Raw genomic sequence first — 22,860 nt, forward strand, 5'->3', positions numbered from 1 at the left:
AAAGCAGATAACCTTTTTAAAACTCTACTTCCCAAACTAGCACAGATCCCTGTGGGTCTGCTACTCCTAAGTGGCCTGTTCGGCCACCATTTTGTCACATATAGTTCTAAATCCTAAGCAATGTCAAAATGGCCTGCTCAGTTAGCTACAGGAGCCGAAGCCTGCAAGGTGCCCTTCAAATCAAACAAGAGCACAAAGCTGGATCATGCTGGGAAGGCCATGCAACACGAGGTATGACGGGGAACACCTGGGGGGCTGAGGACCAATGTATAACAAGGGACCCCAGAAGCTGAACAGTGGAATGCCCTGTTGGTAAGATAGAAACCATGGCTGGGCGATGATTAGGGCGTGGTCTCAATGACAATACTGAGCCATCAAGCAGATTAGAATTGCCTGGAGGGCAGACTCACAATCCCTGATCTTCTACATCCTTCCCCTTTCTTTCATCTCGGTCCCCTTTCCTCTTGCTTCTCCCCCTTACAACAGATGTGTATCAATCAATAAAAGTCCAGGATTTTTGCTTTTCAGCAGCATCCTGCATGATGTAGCCTGCTCCACAACTCCTGTTTCTTTATCAGTGTGGTGTTGCCCCACGCAACAGATCCTCCATTCTCCATGCAATTGGCAGAGGGATCGTTTCAAAAGGCAGATGTTACGAATCTCCCTGCTCAAAGGCCTTCACGACCAGGCCCTGCTGCGTTGCTCTCAGGATGAGGTAAGATGGCATCTGCACAGCCTGTGAGCCTTGGTCGCTGTGGATCGACCCCATTCTCCAGCCTCATCTCACTCTCCATGTCCTTTGCTCTTGGTGCTGTGAGACCCTGATGGGCTGCCTTTCAGATCCTTGAACATGACACGGAAGTCCTCCTGCCTTGTGGAGAATTTCCTATGTCTGCTTGCCACATGCACCGGGGCCCTGCGTGGGTTCAGCAGCGCTGCCCGACCTTCAGTGCTCAGTGTGTGCTCACGGGAGGAGCCACTTGCTGCCTTTCCCCAGCATGGTTAGATCAGTGAGGGCACCCTGCCTCCAAAATCCTATTGTCTTGGAGTCGCAGGGACTGCCTGAGGAGCCCCCACCTGGTGGAGTGGGCCAGTGAAACTTTTCTGCTTGGTTTCCTGTTACTAAGACTGTAGGGTGAGGGAAAAAGTATCAGGTTTTTCTGCCCTCCCGCCGTTAGGATAGATGATGGAACCCTGGGGTCCCGAATGCATGCCTGATGGGGGGCACCTGGAGGAGGGTGTGGGCATGCATAAGTGGGTACACCTGGGCTAACTGGGCTTATAAGGGTGGCGTCATGGGGATGCCAGTAGAGCAGGGAGCAGAAGAGAAGGAAAGAGCGAAAGGAGCGGAGGAAAAAAGGCCAGGAGAGAAGGCCGGAGAGCCCAGATAGAGTGAGGACTTGCTGGGGGCTGGGAGGCCTGCCAGCCCCCATGCCCGCCAGCACCCCTGCCTGCTGTGTACCTGGTACATCCCAACAGAAGCCTGCAAAAGCCACCGAGGGCTCCAGGACTTCTCCTTACCCGGTCTGCTCGGATCATAGAGATCCTGCTCTGAGTTCTCCTGCCATGACGAAGACTGGCTGTTATCTCATGCGGAGAAACACTGGAGCGCAGAGTAGAATGTGATAAGGTCCTGTGGCCGCTGTATGAAAAGGGCTCTGACAGTGTAGGAAGAGGTGCAGGGCTGGTTTTCTATGATCCCAGCAGACGGGGTAAGGGAGGAGTCAGAGTCCTGGAGCCCTCGGTAGCTTTTCAGGCTTTTATTAGGACTTACCTGGTACACAGCAGGCAGGGGTGCTGGGGGGCTGGGAGACTGGCAGGCCTCCAAGACCCCAGCAAGTCTTCACTCTATCTGGGCTCTCTGGTGATCTCTGCTGCTCTGCTCTCTCGTGGTTGTGGTTCTGCTTTTCTGCTTCTCTGCTTCTCTTCTGGCGTCTCCATGATGCTGCTCTTACAAGCCCAGTCTTAGCCCAGGTGAATCCCATCTACCTATGCCCACACCCTACTCCAGGTGCCCGCCATCAGGCGTGCATTCAGGACCGCAAGGATCCATCATCCATCCTGCTGGCGGGAGGGCAGAAAAGCCTGATACTTTTCACCTTCCCCTACACAGAGGAAAGCGAGCTCTGTCTCAAGGTAATCACAAAAACCCACCTTCATTGCATGGGTTCTCTATGGGCGGGCACTGTTCCAAGCACTTGTCAGTATTTACTCATTTAATCCTCAGAATAATTCTGTGAGCTTTCACAGATGAGGAAAGCAAGGCTGCGGTGAAATGTGTCATAGTAGGCTTCTTGTAAATGGAAGAGCTGGGATCTTTACCCAGGGAACTTGATTCTAGAACCTTTAGGAATGGTGGCCTAGAAGGTGGACCTTGAAAATTAGATGTTGTTTGGATTTTGGGAGACTGGTGGTAATTGGGGGTGGAGGGAGGAAGGACATTAAAGGTCAAGTCAAAGACACTTAGGAGACAGGTAGGTGGAGGGTTCCTGAGCTGTCCTGGAGCGGAAGGGAAGGAGGAAAAGTAGAAACGTCATTTTGGGAGGAGGGGCTGGGACAGAGCCTTGAATGCTGTGATAAGAAGTGTGGCTCTATTTGAAAAGCAGTGCTGGGTCAGCAAAGGTTTTCATTTAGGACTGTACAATCTCAGAATTCAGATTTAGGAAGGTCAGTCTGTGAGAAGGGTCTAGGATCAGCGAGACCGTCTATTCAGGGTCAAGCCCAAGTGCCAAGAGCTGGAGACTAGGGTTCCCCGTCTCTAGCTGAGGATTCTGGGCCTCAAAATCACCCTAAAGGAGTAGAGGTTTTATTTAAAAGAGTCCCCCAAGGGAATGTCATTCAAGCCAAAGAGGAAAGCTAATTTTGAATCAAGAAACATACTCTTCCAAGAATGGCTTGTTTACTTGATTTGAAATCTTGGTGTATTACAGAATGTGTTTTTCCAAGCCTGTATTTTCTTTGTCCAAATTGTTACTATATCAGCTGGACTACTTTATTTTTGACCTGTATTCAGATGGTGCTGACATGACTAGAAGTCAGCAAAGCCTTCTGAATCTCCAGCTGGCTGGAGAATCTCTTGCAAAGTTAAAGATTGCTTTTCAATTAATAAGGGAATGCACGGATCAGCATCCTCCAGCTCAGAAGTCAGTGGAAGGAAAAGGGAGGTCTTCTCTTCTTCTATCCCTGGAGTTCAGTGTGATAATGGGGAAAATATAGATGCTGATCTGAGCCAACTTAAGTTGATTGGGGAGATTCGGGAGGCAGGAACATGTGATTTCATTTACAATCACATCTCCCCTGAATTCACTCTCATCCATCAGCCACTGTCAGCTACATGCTGGCTGGGAGCTAATTTCAGTTTTGCTGTTACCTTTCTAGAAGCAATCAATTCTTCTGACACTTAATAATTGCATGATGGTGTGGCATCCAAGGTCAAGGCTCATCAATATCTTAAAATATACCACTAGGGGGTCATTAATAATAATGAAAATAATAATAGAAAAGTACTAAAATATTCACTTGCCTTGAGTCTGGTTTCTTTTAGACTCTTTAATATCTTTCATAATTTAAGACCCATTAATTTATGTTAATCCCAACATAAATTGGGAGCCAATGTCTTGTATTTGCAAGAGAATTGAAGTCCAGGGATTGGAGTCTAAAGTTGGTGTGACCTAAGGTGAAATTATTCCCCATCATGTACCTCAGTTTCTGTATCAAGGTAAGGAAACATCTATACCTGCTGCACAAGGTTTTGAAGATAAAAGGACTTTGGCAAGTGAACAAACAACAAAAATGCTTTAGATTGTTGTTACCTTTCTTGTCTTTTGGCATTTTATTTTTTTAGATTTATTTATTTATGCATACAAGAACTGGGGTATAAGCCAGAGTTGTGGGGTGTGAGAGGTTTCACCAGAGAGTGGAGAGCACAACAGGGCTGTACAATCTGAGTTCAGATGTACTGAACAACAGACAGATGTACTGAAATACACTGCTGAGAGGAGCAGCGGGGGAGGCAGGAGAGATCTGCTGGGCCATGTGGGTTCCTCCTTGGCGGGCAGAGATTCGAACTCATGCTGCAGTGGCTGGCGATAGCTGGATAGCACTGTCTTTAACCCAAGCACCAGCAGGGAGGCCCGGCATATATTTTTTGATTAAAAAATTTATTCCAATATCAAATGTAAGCAGAGTTAGGTTATTACTGTAGAGGAGGAAGCACAAAGAAAATACTTGACTCTCAGCCGGAGGGTGGGGCCTAGGATGTGTGTGTGGGAGGGGCCTCTGCCAATCATCAATGATTGACAAAGAAACAAGCACCGAAGAGGCCCACTTTTGCTTAACTACCATCTACCAGTGGCTCTCCCATTACATTCCTTTCTGTGATATTTAATACACCTGCTATCATTATGTAAACATATTTGGTTAAAATATTTTGAAAAGGCATCACTGGAGAATGGACTTGTTGAGCAACCCTTTCCTTGCAAACCAACTCTTAACCTCCTACTTTATCACTATCTTTGCTCCCTTGCCCTGAAGCATCATGTACCCAGAGGGCCAGCTCCCATGCGATGCCCTTGGTGCTGGCCCATGAGCCACACTTTTGAGAGCAGGTGTTATCTGATGACTTCCAACTGTTCTCCACAGAGCGCCCTCACTGTTCTCAATGAGCTCATTCTCGTCCATTTCCGACTACAGGGAGAGGCAACGTGGGGCTCACTGTGACTCCCTGTGCGGCGAGGAGAAGCAGGTGTCCTGCTCTGTCTCCTAGGTGGGTAGTGCTGTGGCAGGTGAGGAACCTATGCAGGGAGGCTGACTAGTGGCAGAATTCTCTAACATAGAAAAAATTGCTTCAATTTCCGTCCTTTCAAAGAGACTTCAGATGGTATTTTCCTTTTTCTTTCTGCCTTATTTCATTGAGCATGACCCCTTACAGTCCAACCATGTTGCTGCAAATTGCATGAGTTTATCTTTTTTGATTGCTGAATAATATTCCATTGTGTATGTACCACATCTTCTTGATCCTGTCATCTGTTTTTGGGCAAAATATATAAAATTAAAAAAATAATAAATAAAAAAGAGAGACTCAGATGATGCAGGAACACTTAGAAACAAGGTTGAGAGCACAGCCAGCTGGAGTCTGCTGCAGGTCTGAGTCTACAGGGAAAGCTAAGGACCAGAGGCACTTCCTATTCCTTTCTCTTGTCTCTGCTTCTCTTCATTTCTCCAAGTTTCTCTCTTTGCTAGAATAGAGACAAGGATTGATGTTTGGCAAAATCTTCTGTGCTGAATCCATTTCCCATATGCCCTTTTCATGTTCATTCTCAAAAAGCAAGTCATAAGCATTTGTGTTTTGCAACAGTAATGATGATAGGTCTAAACAATGTATTAAAATCCCTTAATCTGTGTATGGGTAGAAGGAATACAAATTTATTTATTTTAAAGATTTATTTATTTTATTTATACAAGCACTGGGTACAGTCAGAAGCGCGGGAGGGTGAGAGAATTCACCAGAGCCAGAGTGGGGAACAGAACAGGCAGACCTACGAAATATACTGCTGAGGGGAGCAGCGGGCATGGCAGGAGAGGTCTGCGCGCCATGTGGGACCCCTGCCGGCGGCCAGGGATGTAACCTGGCCTGCAGAGGCTGCAGGCAGCTTCGCAGCCCAGTGCTCAACCACTGCTCCACCAGGGGAGGCCCAGAAGGAATGCAAATTTAGAAGGGAGGATACGGAATGGGATGATACATCATATAGATTTTAGGTTTCTATTAATAAAATGCAGCAATTGTGTTCAGTGTGTTGTCAAATATATTTATCTCCCACATCATTTTTTTTTTTTGTTAAAGATTTATTTATTTATACAAGTACTGGGTACAGTCAGAAGCGTGGGAGGGTGAGAGAATTCACCAGAGCCAGAGCTGGGAACAGAATAGGCACACAGCTGAGGGGAGCAGCGGGTGGCAGGAGAGGTCTGCACACCATGTGGGACCCTCGCCGGTGGCTGGGGATCAAACTGGCACTGCAGAGGCTGCGGGTAGCTTTGCAGCCCAGTGCTCAACTGCTGCACCACCGGGGAGGTCCTCTCAGCATTTTTAAGAAACATGCATGATTTTTAATTCCTAAGAGAGCTTGGGGATCAAGGGTTCCACAAGATTTAGCTCAATCCGTTTTCATGTGTAATATGAATAAAATATACATATAGTATAAAAGTTGGGTAGCAGAACAAGAAAATCCTTACGAATTTCCCACACTGGGATAGAAAATGGACCCTATGGCCCAGACTAGAAATCTCTGTAGACTCTGTTAGAGGAAGCCACCTGGTTGCTTTTGAATGACTCGAGGGGAATTTGATACTGTTTAAGGAGCAGGTGCCTGCCTGGTAAGTCCCTGCCAGGCACATTTCCACCTTACTTTGAGCACTGGTCCTGCAAGATAAGTATTAATCCCTTCTGCTCCCAACCCCCATTTTACAGATGGGGAGGCAGAGGCCCACAGACTGTTGCAAGAGCACACAGTTAGCAAGGGGCCAGTCAAATATAAATCCAATCTGAATCAGAATGCTTTGTTCTTTATACTGCAGGCTTTTGCTTCAGTAGAGGGGGTATGGAGAATACTGATTCTGTTAACTCTTCCCTTAATTCAAATGTTATAGCCACAGGCCTGCATATTTTGCGTGATAGTGATCTTGAGTCAGTCTTACTTAAAAGAATAAAGCCCTTATTTTTGGAAGAAAAAAGTGAAATCCTAAAACAATCTTCTGGTGACATTTATCTTGTAACTCGAACAATCATATCACCATAAGAGGTACAAATAATTCTAGGGCTTAGAAAAAAAGTCGGGTGGAAGGCTTTAAGTTGCTTCAACATCATGCTCTCAACTACTCTCCAAGCTTTGGAATAATGCAAACAATACTAGAGCAATAACATTCACAGGAGAATTCATTCTGCTTTTCTATTGTACATCTGCTTTTACAATATAATGTTTCCATCAGTTATTTCATTTTACCCTCACACATTTCCAGAAAGCACAGAATTAATAAAGGCAAGAATTAATGATTCTTCATTTAAGAAGAGCAGAGACTCAGTGATTTGCTCCAAGTCCTACAGACAGCAGGTGATGAGGCAGGACCATCCATCATGTCCTGGGAGGGTCAACCCAGTGCTTTCTCAGAACCCTCCCTCCTGCACTGCTGCAGCTCCTGCACTGCTGCAGGATCATCATGTCCTTGAGCTTTGCCTTTGGTGTATGATATTTTTTAAAGCTGGCAGTAAAGGTGTTGGCTTCTCATTACCTTGTGTGAATGATGCACGGTGCTGGCCGCAAGGGAAGGGAAAGCTGCCAGGATGCGAATTTTGCTGCTACATTTTCCACATTTAACATTTGAAGTTGGTGACAAAGTGAAATTGATTAACGGTACAAGTAGCTTGTTTTGCTAAAAATATACAAAATGTTATCTGCTTTGAACAAATGAGGACATGCTTGCTTTTCCCAGTAACATTAAAGGATTCTAGTTTCAGTCTAATGCTCTTCTCTCGGATTAGTTCCGACACATGAAGTTGACTCTGGGGAACATTTTATATCCATTTCCAAAAGGACTTTAAGGATAAGGTGTCTCTGAGAAAAAGACCCTTTTTTCAAGTCTAGTTTTGGATATTTGTGGTAGATATTCAAGCTGTGCCCTTACTTTTCTAAAACCTTGTTAGGAGTTTCTTCCAACATCACTAGCCAATTCTTGGGCATTATTTCAAGTAAAGCCATTTAGAACGTCACCACTGAAATGTTTAGTCTTGTGATTTGTTTCCTGGTAAACATTTACAAACAATTACTACTGCAGGTACTAGAATACTTAACTTTCTGGACTCTTCTAGCTTTATCTGACTTTTAAAAGCATAAAGGAAATGAGTATTTTCTCTCTCTCTCTCTCTCTCTCTCTCTCTCTGTGTAGCTCTTCAAACTGAGAACTTAGCAAAAGTTGCCAACTTTATTTTTGACCTTGGTTTTCATATGGAAACACCATATACATTATCTAGCAATAAAATTTTGTGTGGTTTAACTTCTGCCATTTTAATTCGAGTCTTGTGTTCTATGTGTATCTTTGTTTTGAAAACCTCTGATAGCCAAGTCTTTCCCCAGTGAACTTTGGTAATTTTCCTGTGTGCAGTTTAAACATGTGGACAGATGGTTCAAACAATTTATGATTCTTTTTGAAGTAACAAATCCATGAGGTCATCCAACCACATGTCCATCTGGAAACCTCATACGATTTCCCTCTCTGTGTCTCTTACTGTCCTCATGCAGTTACAGCCAAATCTTGCAAATTCAAACTCTGAATTCCTCTCCTTTCTTTCCTCACCACCCAAGTCAGCGTAGGCCTCACCTTCCCGGGCCGGCACTGCTTCCACAGCTTCCCCTGTAACTGCAGGTGTCTGGTTATCACCTTGTCCCAAGTCATCTGTTTTGCTCCATTGAGTTACTTAGCCTTGGGCATAAAACATCAAGAACACCATGAGCAGCCCTCCACCCCCACCCCATCCCAACGTCTCTGTTGCCTGCTTATATGGAAAGATAAACAAGGCTGGATACTAGTCAAAGTAAGGTGGGCGGACTTGAATCAGTCATACTCTATTGCAATAGAGAAAAGGGATCAGCGTGAACTGAATTCAGTTTTGCTTTATACAAACAGAACTGGGGGAATCAGGGAAAAGAGGGGTGTGAACAGGGCCTCAGCATATTCAGGGAAGTGAAAAAATTATAGAGAATGGGAAAGGCTGGCTTGATCTTGTCTCTGATAACAGGCACCGGGCATAGGGGCGGGGGGACAGGATCCTCTCTGCAGGTGTTGGCTGGGACCAACAGTGCATTCCCTTGGCAGTTTTGCATTTCCCCAGACTGGTGTTTTAGGAGGGACTAGGGTTATGCTTGGGATGCAGCCTTGAAATGTTGGAAATGATGCCGGTGTTTGTTCTAGTCTTCATAGCCCAAGGTTGAGAAGAAGCCTCAGAGGATCCAGATTGGAGCTTGGTCAAAGGGAGAATGGTTGTGGCAACAAAATCCACATCTTGAGTTTGGTAGATAGGACATTCTGTATTTAGATTTCCATTAGTTTCCCACACACTCCCATGACTTATGCTTCAACCAAGTTGATTTTCTTGTTCCAATGCATGTACTCTCCCAGGTCTTATTGCTGAGTCCTCTTCCTGGATATCCCTCCTCCTGTAGAGGAAAGTGTTATCACCACTCCATGAAGTTGTTCCAACTCCAGAGTCAAGCATCCACTTTCCCCTGGTTCCTCAGAGCCCTTTGCTTATTATTCTAACGTGCAAACTCTACCTTGTTCTGTTTCCTCACATGTTGTTCATGCCCCAAACTGAGCACTCAGAGGGAGGGCCCACATTTCTCCTCATAGTCAGCATGTAGTCTTCCACCTGTTTGGTTCTGCATAAGTGATGTTTCCATGAATGGCTGATTGGAATATTGTCAATTCCTGGAAAAGTCAGCATCGACGTTACACACACTATCTGCACTACCAGTGTCACGTCTAAGCATCTTTCACTAGAGAAAAAAAGCTGTAGATGGAATAAGGCAGAGTTGAATGGAATAAATCACAGACAAAGAAGAAGAGAGCATGTAGGAGAAACTTCCTATCATATTATAGAACCTGGATCCAGCCTGTCCTGTTACAGCATTTCTGTCTTTTAGACATAAAGTCCAGATGTGCAGAAATTGCAGTGTATTCACCAAAACCAAGTCTTCTTTGGTGCACACAGCTAGACTGTACGTCCCTGTCATCTTTGCAGCTGGGGATGGCCTTGAGTTCTCACCAGATGCAGCCCATCTAACCTATTTCTAGGCCTGGCCTGTAGACACATCCCAGGAGGGATCTTTCACTATTTTTTCCCCATCCTCTGGCTAGGAGGCTGAAGAGATGGGGGTGGGGGCCCTTCCTCTCATTGGGGTATCATGAGCAAAAATGAATGTGCGTTGTGTTAAAATGAACCGAGATTTGGAATTTCATTTTTTAAGCAACTAGTGATTAATACCTTTAACATATCTAGAAGTTAACTGCTCATTACATAAGCTAATTTAGGTTGCATGTCTGTCACTTGTAATTAGAAGGGTCATGTTTACAGCATTTGGCCACTTGAATGAATTAAAGTGAGGGAAGCGAGTTGCAGTGGAAAATACTGGACTAAAATGAAAATATCCAAGTTCCCTGTCTTTGTCTTAGTTGTAATTTTCAATCAGTGCCATTTAGGTTTACATTTGTAAACTGACTTACTGTCTTGGGTCTGGCTTTTACCATGACTTTTGTTAGTCTGACTGACCTCCTGCTTCTGTGGTGCACTGCAGCATTTACTGGTTATCGGAGCAGTCAGGCCAGTGACTGTATTACATGGCCTTTCTAGTCAGAGATTACTTTGCTTCCAGTTACATGGAAAAGTCCCAGAAAAAAACCTTTAAGAACTTCCCAATTATTTTAGAAATTTTCACACATAAACAAGAGAATAAAATAACAAACTGCCCTGTACTCATTCTAGACCTTTACACATTATTGCAACATTTTGTCTTATTTCTTCTATTCACTGTCCTCCCTCTTAAAAAACAATTGAAATATACTGTGGTTGGTGCAACTCTTGAGTTTTCTCTAATTTATGTGACTGTAGTAGTTTGATGTGGCCATAAAACCACTACAAAATGTAGTGGCTTAAATACTTTTTTATTTAGCACAAGAGTGTGTGCTCTGGCAATTTGGGCTGGGCTTGGTGTGATCAGGTGCTAGGTCTACAGAAGTCTGCCTGGGTGTGGACTGGGGGCTTACCCGAGGTGGTCTGTCACCCACCTAGACTAACCTGGGCTGTTCATGCAGGAACCCCGACAAGGTTCTTGAGCCTCAGGCTTGCACTGTCCCAGCTGCTTTGGTGAACATTCTAGTTGTTCAAGGAAGTCACAAGCCCACTCACATTCAAGAGGTAGGGATGTAAACCTCAGTTTTTGATGGGAGAAGTTGCAAAATCAATTGCAAAGTACATGCAATATATGAAAGGAAATAATATAAACAGTTTAGTAACCTGCTTAGCGTGACAGCCTCTTATTCACATATAGTTTTATTTTTTTAAAGATTTATTTATACATACAAGAATTGGGGTACAGGCCAGAGGTGTGGGGGGGGTGGTGAGAGGATTCACCAGAGACAGAGAGGGGAACAGAACAGCAGACTGACTGAAATATACTGCTGAGGGGAGCAGCAGGCGAGTCAGGAGAGGTCTGCTGTGCCATGTGGGTAGCTCCCTGGCTGGGGATCAAACTTGAGTATCGGCAGTGGCTGCCGACAGCTTCATAGTGCTGAGATTCAACTCCTTGCATCACCAGGGAGGCCCAATTTTATAGAGTTTTAAATGTTGAAACTTCTACATCCCCTAAATGCTGTCAAAGAATGTTTCCTAAAGTTTGCATTTTAAAATCATACTCTTTATTCTTAGACTTGTAGAAACTGCTAACCTAGATTTTAGAAACACTTGGTCAGGAATTATTCTTGTATAAAAAATTTACCTAATTTCCTCCGAATAGCAAGTTTGATTCATGAGGGCATTGATTTCAAATACATCTTTACATAAAATATCTGAACAAAAATCCTTTAGGAACATAATAAAAAACTTTGAATAATTTCATTTCAGCATGTGAGTAACAGATTTCCCCCGTTTCAGGAGGGTTACAAAATGCACGGGACCATCAGGAAGGGAATTCAATTTGTCTGGTCCAAGGTAATAATTCAATAGGAGACAAAGAAAGCTATTTATAGAAGCTATCTGTAGACCAAGGTCCTTAATTTATGTGGTGGGAACATTTCTGCCAAATACATTGTAATAAAGAAAAATTATCAACAGTTAAAGACCTGGCCAGGTCAGCTTAATTTGGTAGTAAAGAGAGGTGACGAGAAGGTTGATAAAACAGCTGTAAATCATTACTGAATATATAGCTTTAATTGTCCAGCTTTAAGCGTCAGGCTTTTTTTGTGATGTGCTGGAGCAGCTCACCCGAGCTTGTAAGAACCAACTATACCTGGTCTTTCTAATTCCATGTTCCACTTGAAAGTGGCTGGAGTGGTAGTATTTACACCAGGGCAGTTGGCAAATGCTACACATGAGGGCCTCTTATATTTTGGTTTTGTTTTGGAAGAATAGTCATATTTACAGCATCCTCCTGGGCTTGACCCCCATGCAACATGACAGGTGCCACTTCCTAGGAACAGTCTAAGAGAATAATGAATCCAGGCCAGGTTTAGTAGGAGAACAAAGCAGAACTGTAAAACTGGGGCAAAAAAAAAAACAGAGAATAGGAATGAACTTTAAAATCATTTAGGGCTGTAGTTTTTAAACTTCAGTTGTTGTGGTTTTGGGGTATTTTTTTTTAAGTTTTTTTTTAAGATTTATTTATTTATACAAGCACTGCTGGGGTGCAGGCAGAGGCGCGGGAGGGTGAGAGAATTCACCAGACACAGAGCAGGGAGCAGAACAGGCAGAAGGACCAAAGCACACTGCTGAGGGGAGCAGCAGGCGAGGCAGGAGTGGTTTGCTGCACCATGTGAGTATCTCCCTGGCCGGCCGGGAATTGAACTGGTATTACAGAGGCTGCAGGCAGCTTCACAGTGCTGTGCCACTGTGGAGGCCCAGGTTTTGGGATATTTTTTTCCCAAAGGAGATCTCACTCATTTTGAACTCCAACATGATTAAGTAGAAGTAGAACTGCTGAGTTAAAGTAGGTGGACGGCTTATGAGCAACCTGGTCCTGTGACCCTTCATCTTGCCTTCAAGATGATCTCAGCTCTGAGCTCCAAGGAATACAAGCAGATGTTGCAGCTCATAAACATCCCTTCTTTTATTAAGGCTTAGTGAGACCCAGATGATTTGGTCACAGTCACTTGGCAGATCCAAGTCTTGTCCTCACTTTTCTTGACAGAGTTCTGTGCTCTTTGCAATTTATCTCACAGCGCTAACCATGCATGACCCACTTGGAGGGGGGCAGTGAGCTCCAGAGGCTGTAAACTCTTTGAAGACTGGGTTGGATTTAGCTTTTTCACTGCTGTAGAATGTAATGCGTACATTAGGCCTGCAACAAATATTTGTTGAGTAAATGAAATACACAATGTCATACATAGGCTTATCTCTGTTTCTAGGGCCTGAAATGGAGAAATGTGAGTAGTAAAGTTAATTCATCTTGAAAGATCCTCTTCTCCTGGAACTTTAGGCTAGTACCTTGAGAAGTGACTTACCGTTTTTATGTCCTTGAGTGTCACATTGTCCTTTCCTAGCCCTCTCCAGTTTGGTGTACCTCAGTCAGAGAGTTTTCACTTGTTTGGGATTAGGATCCTCTTGGTCTTCCTGTCGTAGGATAGCCCAGATGGCAGACAGTGTTTTAGACCAGCTCGTTTAGAAACTTTATATCTTTGGAGGTTAACTTTGGCCATGAAGACTCATGAGTTGGTCTCTTCTCACAACCCACAGGTTGAGGGGAAGGTATCCCCACAATGGCATCTCTCAGAAAAGTCTGATTCCATTTTCACAAGTCTGTTTCAGCTTTCGCTTTGCTACCAGTAGATAGCAGAGGCAGCATCTGTACATAATAGCTTGGCTGTGATCACTCACTGTAATTGCCTTTTAATAACTTGCCTTGAGAAGGGGGCTTGGGTGCAAAATCTGTGTTGATGTCAGACTTTCCACTGAGCTCAGGTAAAGATGGCAGCTCTGGGCAACATGCTTGATGACTTCCACTTGTGTCCTGGTAGGTACCTCTTCCACCCAGGTCTTGTGGGCAATCGACTTGGAGAATGCATACCAAGAGAAAGATCTGGAAAGCAGAAAAGAAAAAGTGAGCCGTCAGCGCTTCAGATAGCAGAGTCATAGACTGGAGCTCAGCTTGACTGCCAACTCATTCGCTAGGGGCTGGAGGTGTCCAAGTTCACCTTGTTTTTCTTTGGAAGAATTAGCAAAAGGTACTGGTTGGCTGACCTACTGGCTGCACCCTGCGGCAGAAACAGTCTGTTTAGGCCAGAGTGAAATGGTTAGTTATTCCTCTAGCCTCATTAGTTATTCCACTGCACTCAAGTTACCTTTCCAAAGAAGCAGCTACAAAGATCATTTTATCTTCAGTGCCAAGGGGTGGATCAGAAAAGGCGCTGCCAGCATTTGGAGTGGCTGGGGATGCTGGGTGAGTTTTTATACAGCAAATTGACCAGAGGGACTTTTAAAAAGTTGGCATTAGGACTTTTCTCCTTTTTCCCCTCTTTCTTCTGACAATAATGAATGAAGCATGTTAGACTTGTTTTCAATTATGCAACAAGTCCCCATTCATTAGAAACCAAGGCAGCGATCCCAGCTGTATTTCAGTGACTTTGAAAGTGCAGCTCCTTATTTGGCTCAAGGTTGAGCAATTGCAGTGCTCAGCATTCAGCTGCCAGCTCAGGTATCCTGGGAGTGATTAAAGGTCTGCATATTCAGGAAAATGCGAGTTTAGAGGACTCTGGGCTTGTCATTTGTTTCTGGAATATGGAGAACTGGGAAATAGAAGAGTTCTAGTTTCATCTGTGTTGCAAGGGAAGGAAACTGTTATTTAGCCTGGGAGTTGCACCCCTGGGGGGCCCAGCTTACCGCCTCCTCACAGTGACTAAGAGCATGGGGTTTGTGAAATCCTGTCTTGTGGGCAGGACTATTCAGGATGTCACCACAGATCTGGGCTCTTGAATACTGGGCTTAATGAAAGCACGACCCACTTTTACTCCTCAGTCTAAATTGCCATCAAGTATAAGATACATACTGATGTAATGGAATCTTGTTTCTTTGTGGAAGGAATTGGGGATTGGAGAGAAGAAATAGAAACATATAGTACATAAGATTACAAAATACACAGTACAATATCAGCAACATAAAAATGTAAAAAAAATGCATCTTAGCCTTAAGAAAGTAAATGCATTATGAAGTCATGGGGAAACAATGCTTTAGTTGAATTGCTTAATTAGATGCCACCATGACTGGTTCTTTTGCTTGTAATTACTCAATGGATCTTTGATGGCTAAGGTGATTTTTAAAGGGGTTGTTCCCTCTCAGAGAACAAGGGAAGGATGTAATGATGAACAAGGGAACAAGTAATGATGACCATATAGGGTACTGGGTGCAAGACACTCAGCCAGATGCTTTGTATGTTACTTGCAATTCTTTCTATAACCTAGAGACCAGGTATTAATAAACCTTTTTTTTTACAGATAAAGAAATGAAGACTCAAGAAGTTTACATGACTTAGCAAGAGATTACAAATCCACCAAGGCATTAAGATGAAATCTGAAGTATGCTCTCACTCTCCCAAAGCCAGGCTTCAAGGGTGGGGAAAGATGGGATGTTTAAATCTTGAACCAAAGTGCAGTGAAGCAGGAAGGGCGAGGCCTAGGAAGTACTAGGGAAGGAAGGACACCTTTGGGGTTTTGCAAAGCAAAGCACGGTTCATTTCCTTAGCTCCACAAGAACAGCAAAACTTAGGGTTTTTTTTTGCATGCATTGCCTTACTTAATTCTTACAATAACCTTGAGGAGTTATTTCTCAGCTGTGGAGAGTCCCTCTCTGAGGCCCAGACAGGGAGTTGTTCAATTGCTAAGTATAAACTGTAGGCTGAGTGTAGTCTAACTCCCAGGGTTTGCTGGTGACCAGTAAGTTATTTTGTACCAAAGTGACCTTGTTTGCCCTGACCAGTTAGGACATCTTAGCCATATTCTCTCACAGACCTGCTTTCCTCCTGCAGCCTCTGCTCCAGAACCTCTGTGGTTGGCTTGTCTGGCTTTGTCAAGCTGAGGCTTTTTTTCTGAGCTGGCGATGAAGGAGCCACGAGGTGGCAGTACAACATTACACAGTTCAAGCAAGGGGAGGGAAGAGGAGGAAGGCATCTTCCTAACTGCATCCACCATCTCAGCCTCCAAGCTCAGAGCCCAGCACTCAGAGCCAACCACAGCCTTAGTGATTCATCCTGCTGTCCATGCAGACATGGAATTCATTCCTCACTAGCAATTCTGAGAGGAAAGGATCCCAGAGGTCTTCACTGAATGCCCATAGTGGTCCTGGTGCCATGTGGGGCCAGAAATAATTGCTCCACCATCACCTGGAAGCACCAGAAACACTATCCATTTTTAGGTATCTTGCGTTCTGATCCTTACCTGCCCACCCCCCATTTAGATTTTACAGAATTGGTGAAAAGTATATAGTAGTAGAGGCAGGAGACTAGGAGAAAGGGCCGTCAGAGGGCATGGACTCAGAGAGCTTCTCCCTTTCTCCTTGCATGATATTAACCACATCCCCACACTCATTGCCTCAAGTATGACATGGGAGGACAGTGTCTGTCTTGCAGATTGTCGGGGATATTAAGTGAGGCAAAGTCATGAAGTATTTTTAGGTGCATAATCATGGAAACTATGTGTTTTCTTCAGATGTTAGTTTCTTTAGCACAGAGAGGGAGGCAACTAAGAGAAAGAACAAAACTCCTATCAAAGGAGGAAAGAGTGTTGCACAGCTGGGGTGGAAATCAATACCCCATCTACAGACAAAGGGAATTCCTGTTGATCTAATAACATAAGAGATATTTATGAGACAGATAGAACAAAGGGAATTCTGTCTGCCTGTCTCTGCGTCAACTTGTAGCTTGTTGTAGTACAGTGGCCAGAAGACATAACCATGTTTCTCAAGAGAAGTAGGAGGATAGACATAGAGCAAGTCTTGATTTCTAAGTATTCTTAGGCACCAGTTAAGTTCTGTAGAAGTGTATCTCACAAATCTGTCTTCAGGGCTGTCTGAATATAGCCCAGGGCCAGGAGCCTGTGAGCTCTTATTTCCAACCCAGGTCTATTATTAACTGGCTTCACCATTTTGGGTCAGCTGCTTAAGTTCAGTTTCCTTATTTTAAAATTGGGGAAAATTGTATTATCTCCTACTTTACAGACTGATCTAAGGATTACTAGGATAATGCAACTCAAGTGCCCAGTGTAGAGTGGGCTCTAGATAAGTGCTGGTCACTATTATGGATCATGTTGCCCAGTTACAATCAACAATAGTGCTTTTCATGGGCCAGGAATGCAATCACAGCTGGGGATCTGGGAACATCTGAATTTGCTCAACAAACAGTGAAGAAACAGAACAAAAAACCAGGCTCCACTTTGCAGCTCTCTGCTAAATGACATCCTCACATCCTCTCAAGCCACTTTCAGCCGAGCCCCACATGGCTATTTCCATATCAGGACAGCCAACTCTTAAGTTCTGTTCTTGGGAACCATCTGAGGAGCCATTTATGCTTTGAACTAGGGACACTAGCAAGCCAGTAGGGTCAGAGGAATCTGATTTTCCCTGATTCACAGGACAGATGCCTCCACAAATAGTGCTACTTCTTGATTTTCATTTTATTTCATTTTTTTATTTTTTAAAAAAGTTTATGCATACAAGAACTGGGGTACAGGCCAGAGGTGTGTGTAGGGGGGTGAGAGGATCCACCAGAGACAGTGGGGAACAGAACAGGCAGACTGACTGAAATACACTGCTGAGGGGAGCAGCAGGCAAGACAGGAGAGACAGGAGAGGTCTGCTGCGCCATGTGGGCAGCTCCCTGGCCGGGGATCGAACTCATGCTGCAGTGGCTGCAATGGCATCATAGGTTGTGTCTTAACCCCTATGCCACCAGGGAGGCCTTGATTTTTGTCTTAATCCCATTATTTCCTATTCTCCTTTCACAGAGATGCTTCCATCTGAAATCCAGCACAGTTATGATATGCAATTAAAAAATCCCCCAACAGATAAAAGCCCAAGGCTGTATGGCTTCACAGGAGAATTATACCAAACATTCAAAGAAGAAATAGTAGTAACCCTTTGGGTGAACATAGATGCAAAAGACCACTAAATTGAAGAGCTCAGTGGAAGGATCACCCAGCATGATCTAGTGGGATTAGCTCTGGGAGGTAAAGAGAAATCAACATAATACAAATCAATAAGCCTGGCATACCACATTAACAATGAAAAGATAAAATATGGTGTGCATCTGTACTGGAATATTATTTAGTCATGAAAAAGAAGGAAATCCTGCTGTTTGCGACAATCTGGAATTATTATGCTAATAAACTGGACAAGGAAAGAGGGGGGAAAAGAGGTGATACAGGTAAAAGGGTACAAATTTTCAGTTGAAAGTTGACAGTTCTGAGCGTCTAAGGTACAGCATTGTGACAATGGTTAATAATGTGGTAGTAGGTGCTTGAAAGTTGCTGAGAGTAGATCTTGGGCTTGATCCCAGCCTGCTAATTCAGAAACTCTTGAGATGTTGGAGCCCAGCAATTTTGTTTTATCAAGCCCTCAATGTGATTCTGCTGATTACTCAAATTTGAGAATTATTTTCTCTGATCTCAAAAATAGGTTACCTCTGGGCCTCCCCGGTGGTGCAGCAGTTGAGCGCTGGGTTGCGAAGTTGCCTGCAGCCTCTGCAGCGCTGGTTCAATCCCCGGCTGCTCCCTGGCTGCCGGAGGAGGGTCCCACATGGTGCGCAGACCTCTCTTGCCGCCCGCTGCTCCCCTCAGCAGTGTACTTCGGTCCTTCTGCCTGCTCTGCTCCCCACTCTGGCTCTGGTGAATTCTCTCACCCTCCCACGCTTCTGACTGTACCCAGTGCTTGTATAAATAAATAATAAATAAATAAATCTTTAAAAAAAAATAGGTTACCTCTGTCCATAGGGACGGTTTGGTACTTGATCTTAAAAGCCCAGCTATTGAGGTCAGATTCATGATGTTGTTCTTGATGGTCTTATCTATAGTTTGTCTTGTTGTCTCTGTATTTTGCCTGAAAAGGAACCAGCAGGATTTGGAAATCTCCTTAGCACCAAATCCAGCTGTCTTATTCTGCCTGCATATGCATAAATATATTTCACTTTTTCCCTCTACTACACTTGGTAAACTATGAGCTAGAAAGCGTTCACTGAAATTACCCTTTGAAAAAATTAACAGTAATATTTACCATCTTATTCCCTAATGATTCTTTCTTTTGGTGTTCCTTTTGCTGCAGAAAAACAAAACAGTGTATTTTCATCATCTCTAATCCTGAGGCTGAAAATTGAGAACCAATTGTGGATTTTGCATGTGTACATGACAGCAATTATAATTATTTCAAGTATTACAATAATAATAATAACACCAATGCAAAATTAATATATTAAGTAAGGCTAATACTACCATATGATTTACAAATCATGGTCACATTTATTTCCTTATCTAATTCTTACTTTTGCAATATGTATTCTTATTTTTAAAACGGGGAAAGAGTTTAGAGTGGTTATATCATCATCTAGCACCCTATGATTTTTTTTTTTTGCAGGGAGTTGAAACATCATAAGATTTTAAATAAAACTTTCTTGTGAAATAATAACAGTAACTAAGGCATATTGGGTCCTTTTTTTTTGTGCCTGGCATGGTGATTTGTGTTCTGTTTCACTTGGTTCAAGAAACAGACCCATGGGGCAGCAAATATTCCAATTCTCATTGAACAAATGGAAAGACAGTCTTCCAAAGGTTATATAATTTGCCTGTATCATACATTGTTTTAAGGAGTGGTGGAGCTAGGGATCTGATCCAGGTTGGTTTTAAATGGAAAATATTTGTTCTCAGTCTATTTTCAGGATTTCTGGAGATGGTACATGTGACTCTTACCCTTACCTTATGCTACTCAGACTCTTTGTCCTGTACTGGTTTTACCATCACACATAATTTGGCAAGACCAAAGAAAATTGGCATCTTTGAATGCTAATCTTTGACTGAAAAGCATAGAAGATGAACTTGGTTTGGGGAACAACATTTCCCTGATAGCAACCACTTTTTCCATAAAGTAAGTAGGATGCTGAGGTTGTAGTTACATTAATTGGCAAGTGAAAAGAACAAAACTGCAACAAGAGTAAAAGGCACTTTTTGGATAAATGGTTCTCTTAAAACTGCAGGAGACTAAAGCCAGTTTGTTCTGGGCTGATCGCTTCTGGAAACAGAGAATGCAGAGAAATGCAGAGAATGCAGAGAAAGAAGCAGCATGTACCATCTCCCCTTCGAAGAAATCAAATATGAACTGCAACCCATTATAGTTCTTAATTAGTAGACTATTATTTTTTAGAACAATTTTAGATTACAGCAAAATTAAACAGAAAGTAACCAGAATTTCCATATATCTACCTCTTTCTGCCTAATTCCCCCATTTTTAACTTGTATTAGGGTGGTACACTTGCTGCAATTGATAGACAAATACTGGTACATTATTATTATTATTTTTTAAAGATTTATTTATTTATACAAGCACTGGGTACAGTCAGAAGCGCCGGAGGGTGAGAGAATTCACCAGAGCCAGAGCGGGAAGCAGAGGACAGGCAGAAGGACCTAAGCACATGGCTGAGGGGAGCAGTGGGCGGCAGGAGAGGTCTGCGCACCATGTGGGACCCTCGCCCGTGGCAGGGGATTGAACCGGCGCTGCAGAGGCTGCGGGCAGCTTTGCAGCCCAGTGCTCAACCGCTGCGCCACCAGGGGAGGCCCTGGTACATTATTATTAACTAAAGTCCACAGTTCATATTAACGTTGACTTTGTGTGGAGCAGTTCCATGGGTTTTGACAAGTGTAATGTGGATATGTAACATACAATCATAGTATTAACCAGAAAAGCCTTTAAAATCCCCAGTGCTTCACTTACGCATCTCCCCTTCCCCATCTCTTAGAAGCTACTTTGTATTGTTTTGATAATTTTGCCCTTTTTTTGGATAATTTTTGATAGTTTTGATAATTTTGTCAAGTAGTTGGATATTTCAGGTTGAATTGTGTCCTGCTAGAAGATAAGTTCTAACCTCTAAGATCTCAGGATGAGATCTTATTTGGGGTTGGGGTCATTGCAGATACAGTTAGTTGATAATTATTTGAGACGAGGTCATCCCAGAGTGTGGTGGGTCCTTCCGCTCCTATGACTGATTTCTTCATAAGAGGGAAATTTGGACCCAGATAGCAGAAGATCACCATGTGGTGATATATAGGCAGAGATATCTGAGTTGAGTTGCTGCAAACCAAGGAATGCCAAGGGTTGTTGACAACCAAAGCTAAGAGGGGAGCATGGAGCAGGTTCTCCTCTAGAATCTTAGAGAGAGAGAGAGAGTGGCCCTGACATACATTGATTTTGAGCCTCTAGTCTCAGGAATTGTGAAAGCAAAAATTTCTGTTTAATTAAATCACCTGGTTTGTGGTAGTTTGTTATGGTAGTCCTAGATTTTTTACTAAGCAATGTGTATTTAAAGTTCATCCAGTTATTTTGTGAAAAGATAGGTCCTTTCTCCTTATCACTGAATAATGTTCCATTGTGAGGATGTACCACGGTTTGTGTGTTCATTGACCAACCAATGAATGAATACACAGTATTGGCAGGAACAGCTACTGTTGTTTCTAGTAATTATGAATAAAGCTACAATAAAAATTTATGTGCGGGTTTTTGGAAGGACATAATTTTTTAACCTGTTAGATTTTCTCTCAGCATTTGTCCATCCATCTGCACTTAGGGAACAAGATGCCTCATAGCTTAGTAATGGGAATATGTTCTGAGAAATACAGGGATTGGTTCATTATTGATAGAAGTGCCAGTATGTGGCTCATGACTATAATCTGTCATGTGTGAGTTGCCCTAAGATGTCTTTTCCCATCTTTAATTCTTTATTTTTAATTTTTTTAAATTTTATATATTTTTTACATCATTTTTCATTTCTGTACAATGTATGCATTTTCATCTTGGTTATAGTCCCCATACAATTCCCACCCCCCCACTTATTTTGACCCTAATCCTTCCTCCCTCCCCCACCCCACCCCATAGTGTGTTTCTGGTTTATAGTTTCTTGTTGATTTAGATTTTTATTTTATCATAATTAGTCTTTCTTTTTTCTTTTTTTTTTTTTAAAGATTTATTTATTTATTTATACAAGCATTAGGTACAGTCAGAAGCATGGGAGGGTGAGAGAATTCACCAGAGCGGGGAACAGAACAGGTAGACCGAGGAAATACATTGCTGAGGGCAGAAGTGGGTGCGGCAGGAGAGGTCTGCACACCATGTGGGACCCTCCCCGGTGGCTGGGGCCGGGGATCGAACCAGCTCTGCAGAGGCTGTGGGCAGATTCGCAGCCCAGTGCTCAACTGCTGCGCCACCAGGGGAAGCCCTAGTCTATAATTCTTTCAACAAACATTTCTTATGTTCCTTCTATAGGCCATTGGACTATAATTTTGGATCCCTTTTAGTAAAGAAAACAGGTTTCATGAAGCTTTTAGACTAGGAACAGAGGTTACAGTTCAAGTGATCTTAAAAATAACTAAATAATGAGGAGTTCTATGTGGGAAACACATAGAGTACTAATATAGGAAATAATGAGTTGGACATGCAGGAGCAATCTTGAGTAAGTAAAGGAGAGAGCTCATGTGGGAATGGGACTCTGAGTGGGTAAAGCCCTTGGCATATGCAGGGCATAGAAAGGAGACAGAGAACTGAAGTGTAATGGACCAGCATGGGGTAGAGGGTGCTGGCCTGAGATGAGGCTGGAGAGGCAGGACTACTCACACATGGTGAAGAGCTCATGTTCTCAGCTATTGGAAGGATCACAAATGGGAATGGTCATAATCTAATTTATAATTTTCAGGATTTTGTGTTAATGTCACAGAGCTATGAATCATTCTCTGGACAGTCTATGAATTTGAATATCCCTGCTCCCCCCGAGCCTCTCTACAGTGAGATTTTCTGGAAGGTCTGGACTTCAGAAGGACTTTTCATGGTATTCTAGGACATAGTGTGAATGGTCCTCTC

The 22,860-nt window shown here is 43.3% G+C and overlaps 1 protein-coding gene across 1 annotated transcript in view; it reads right to left on the reverse strand.

Annotated features, from left to right (window-relative positions):
* The window catches only part of PLEKHG7 (pleckstrin homology and RhoGEF domain containing G7), a 75,015-nt gene extending 59,070 nt beyond the window's left edge, over nt 1-15,945 (reverse strand). The window contains exons 1-5 of the mRNA XM_037515186.2: nt 15,766-15,945; nt 13,664-13,841; nt 10,847-10,924; nt 8,282-8,469; nt 7,288-7,428 (exon numbers count right to left, since the gene is read on the reverse strand). Of these exons, the coding sequence (XP_037371083.1) occupies nt 7,288-7,428; nt 8,282-8,469; nt 10,847-10,924; nt 13,664-13,841; nt 15,766-15,945 (765 nt within the window). The remainder of the gene's footprint in view (nt 1-7,287; nt 7,429-8,281; nt 8,470-10,846; nt 10,925-13,663; nt 13,842-15,765) is intronic.
* Nucleotides 15,946-22,860: the final 6,915 nt, after the last annotated feature.

This window comes from Talpa occidentalis, unplaced genomic scaffold (genome assembly GCF_014898055.3).
Source record: "Talpa occidentalis isolate TD23 unplaced genomic scaffold, MPIMG_talOcc4v2.1 talOcc4.16, whole genome shotgun sequence".
Classification (NCBI taxonomy): Eukaryota; Metazoa; Chordata; class Mammalia; order Eulipotyphla; family Talpidae; genus Talpa; species Talpa occidentalis.